At 39.7% G+C, this 3,634-nt stretch overlaps 1 protein-coding gene across 1 annotated transcript; it reads right to left on the bottom strand.

Annotated features, from left to right (window-relative positions):
• Window positions 1-1,182: 1,182 nt before the first annotated feature.
• Window positions 1,183-2,910, bottom strand: LOC125042443 (general transcription factor II-I repeat domain-containing protein 2A-like). The gene has a single exon (XM_047638075.1). The coding sequence runs from the start codon at window positions 2,908-2,910 to the stop codon at window positions 1,183-1,185; it is 1,728 nt and encodes a 575-aa protein (XP_047494031.1).
• Between the last annotated feature and the right edge of the window lie 724 nt (window positions 2,911-3,634).

Genomic DNA, 3,634 nt, shown 5'->3' with positions numbered 1-3,634 from the left:
TCTCTCTCTCTCTCTCTCTCCCTCTTTCCCTTTCCCTCTCTCCCCCGTTGCTTGGAAATTCAGTTATCATTACCAGTTAATTACAGTGGTTCGTAAATTGAATGTCGCTATGCCATGGGGTGTCATTGACAAAAGCTGGGGGAAGCCGCTCGAGTCCCAAGTGAAATTAAATCTACGGTGGTAGTACAGCCTATTTTAAAGAAAGATGGAATAATGCAATACCACATTGATATTATACACAGCCTATTTTGTTTGCGCTCCAGGCTCTGAACAATCTAGACCAGGGCTACTCAACTATTATAAGCAAAGGTCCAGTTAGACAAGCTCCAATGTACGCATAGGTCCGGAAATTTTTATTACATGAAATATAAAAAAGAAAATCTCTGAAAAAAAGACCCTGGCTGTTGTGGCGCCTTCCTTCAAATCACTCACTCACTCATTCATAACTTTCCTTGAAAAAAAGACATTGGCTGTTGCGGCGCCTTCCTTCAAATCACTCACTCACTCACTCATTCATAATTTTCCTCGAAAAAAAGACATTGGCTGTTGCGGCGCCTTCCTTCAAATCACTCACTCACTCACTCATTCATAATTTTCCTCGAAAAAAAAGACATTGGCTGTTGTGGCGCCTTCCTTCAAATCACTCACTCACTCACTCACTCATTCATAACTTCCCTGAAAAAAAGACATTGACTGTTGTGGTGCCTTCCTTCAAATCACTCACTCACTCATAACTTTCCCTCTTAGAAAAAAAAAAAAAAAAAATACAAATTCCTCTCCCCGTGTTCTTCCTTATCAGTCACACCCAACAAGTCCTGGCAAGATTCTTTCTTGCTTGCATCGTGATATAGATAAAAGTTATCCTCAGTGAACACTCCACTGCTCTCTCCTGGGCTGTCATGTTATTGGCAAGAACTATGACCTCTCAAAAAAAAAAAATCTCAAAACTTTTAGAAACCCCTCAAGACTTTTTGAAAATGAAATTAAGAACTTAGAAATGAAAAAAAAAAATCAACACTACAGCAAGGATTTCAAAGCTGTTGTGTTGATTTTTTGTCATTTTAAAAAGTCGTTTTTCTCAATTAAGCTTAGTGAGAAAAATTACACTTCTTGTTCCTTATCAACTCGCTGAATCTCGGTACTAATTTGGTGACAGCCAGTCGAATACAGTGGTGGAGGTGTTCAGAAAGCAGACTCACAGGAGTAAGTGGAGCCAAACATTGTGAGAATTTGCACTGCTAGTCTATGAAGAGTAGGGAAATTAGCAGGGGATCCTTCCTTTGACCAAAATGTTTCTGGTGAACAATCACAGAGTATTTGTTTCAGCTCTACATTCTCTTGAAAGTCAATGATTTCCAGTTGGATTTTTGCAGCATCTACCCATTTGCAGGCGAGTTTTGCTTCGTCTGAAAATTCTGTTATATCTGTCACTAGAAAAGGGTTTTGAATGAACAGCAGCAACTGATTTCCAAGAACAAAGTCATCAAAGCGCACCTTGAAATTATTGATTAGGTTCTCAATAAATTGAACATGGTTAGTACCTGTTTCATCATTACGTTGCTCCAAAAGTCTGGGAAAATGCAAAAGTTGGCTTTGAATATCAGTTTTGAAAAGATCCATTTTTTTCTGGAAAGCACGAATTACTGAGATCAAATTGAAGATGGTGTGTTTTTCCCCTTGAAGTTTGACATTAAGATCATTCAGATGTGACATCATGTCTGTCAAAAATCCAACAGTTTCCATTTTCTTGTCATCTTTCAAAAAATCAGAAAATGCATTTGCCTTCACACTGTTTTGACTTTCGAGGAAAGTCTGTAACTCCTTCCTAATTGCCCAAAATCGCTCCAAAACTCTTCCCTTACTTAGCCATCTCACATTGTTGTGCACTAGTAAATCATCATGGCTTGCATTGACCTCGGTAAGAAAGGTTCTGAGTAGACGATGTTGGAGTGCCGATGTAGATCGAAGGAAGTTTACTAGCTTCATGATAGTCTCCATGACTTCTCTATATTCATCTCCAAGACTAGCACACAGTACTGATTGGTGGATTATGCAGTGGTAAGTTATCATGTTAGCATTATCTTCTTTTAATCTTGCAACTAGTCCCTTCTCTCGCCCAACCATAGCTGGGGCTCCATCTGTAGTCAGTGAAAATATGGATTTAACATCAATATTTCTTGATTCTAACATGCCTTTCAAAGCTCCATAGATATCCTCTCCTCGTGTTCTTCCTTTGAGATCAGTCGCACCCAACAAGTCCTGGCAAAATTCTTTCTTCCTTGCATCATAATATCTAACAAAAACCATGAGTTGAGCATGGTCAGTACTGTCTGTTGATTCATCAATAGCTAGTGAGATACACGGTGCTTCTTTCAGTCCTAAATCAAGTTGCAACATAAGATCATTAGCCAATAGTTCTGTTCTCCTCATTGATGTGGAATCAGATAATGGAATCTGCTTTATTTTATCTTTAATTTCATTCTTTTGTCTACCATCAAACAATGTATCAACAGTTTCCAGCATACATTCTTTCACAACTTCAGCGTCAGCGAAGGGTTTCTTGTGTTTTCCCAAGATCCAAGCTATCCTCAATAAACACTCTACTGCTCTCTCCTGGGCTGTCATGGTACTGGCAAGAACAATGGTTGATCTTTCATACTGCGATTTTAGCTTATTTATTTTATTTTTTCTCTCTTCAGTTCCTTGCTGATACATCTTTTCAAATCCACTGTGTTTAGTTTCATAAAGGCGTTTAAGATTACTGCTCTTCACTAAGGCAACGGTTTCGCTACATATAAGGCAAATTGGCTTAGAGCTGGTTGTAGGAAGAGTGAAAGCATACTGTTGTATCCATTCTTCCTTGAAGGAACGATTTTCATCATCAACCTTTCTTCTCTTCGAACACGCCATGTCTCCTGTAAATGAAAAAAAAAACGTGTTACAAATTTACCAGTTGGTTTATCACAACAACCTTTGACCTTGGCGAGGTCAAAGTGTTTGCCGTGTCATACCCAATGTGTCTACCAAGTTTCGTTTTGATCCGTTCACCCGTTCGGCCACAGTAGTTCGGACACACAGGCAGACAGACAGACAGACAGACAGACAGACAGACACACAGACAGACAGACACACACACACACACATTCAAAACAATACTACACCCCAAGGGGTGAAGTAATTAATGTTTACTGGTCATCATTATGTGCGTCAGTAAGAAGAATTGAATCTGTTACCAATTATTCAATTTGTCCCATCTGATTTTTTTTTTTTTTTTTCACCTGTCTACGGGCTCCATAGCAAAACGCGCTCCTCCTGCAGCCTGTGAACTCTCGACGCAAAATCGACGTACATGTGCCACATAATGAGAGCCAAAAGTATTTTATAACTTCCAGCCATGGCTGGTTGTGCTGCTCAACCAGCAATGAGCGCTGGCTGGTTGAGCAGCACACCCAACCCCATATTTTAAGCAGGCTAGCACACCCTGAATATACGCCCCTGCTACCAACGTACTCCTGAATTATTCCTGAACAAATGCAACTATTGATAGGAAGCCTAAGATAAATTCAGACTTGTCCAGAACATCTCACGTCAAAGTTTACCCTTGCCTCGCCAGCCATGTATGTAAACAACAGAA

This window comes from Penaeus chinensis, chromosome 32, assembly GCF_019202785.1.
Source record: "Penaeus chinensis breed Huanghai No. 1 chromosome 32, ASM1920278v2, whole genome shotgun sequence".
Taxonomy (NCBI): Eukaryota; Metazoa; Arthropoda; class Malacostraca; order Decapoda; family Penaeidae; genus Penaeus; species Penaeus chinensis.
The sequence above is the reverse complement of the archived record's forward strand: the minus strand, read 5'-3'. Positions and strand labels throughout refer to the sequence as shown.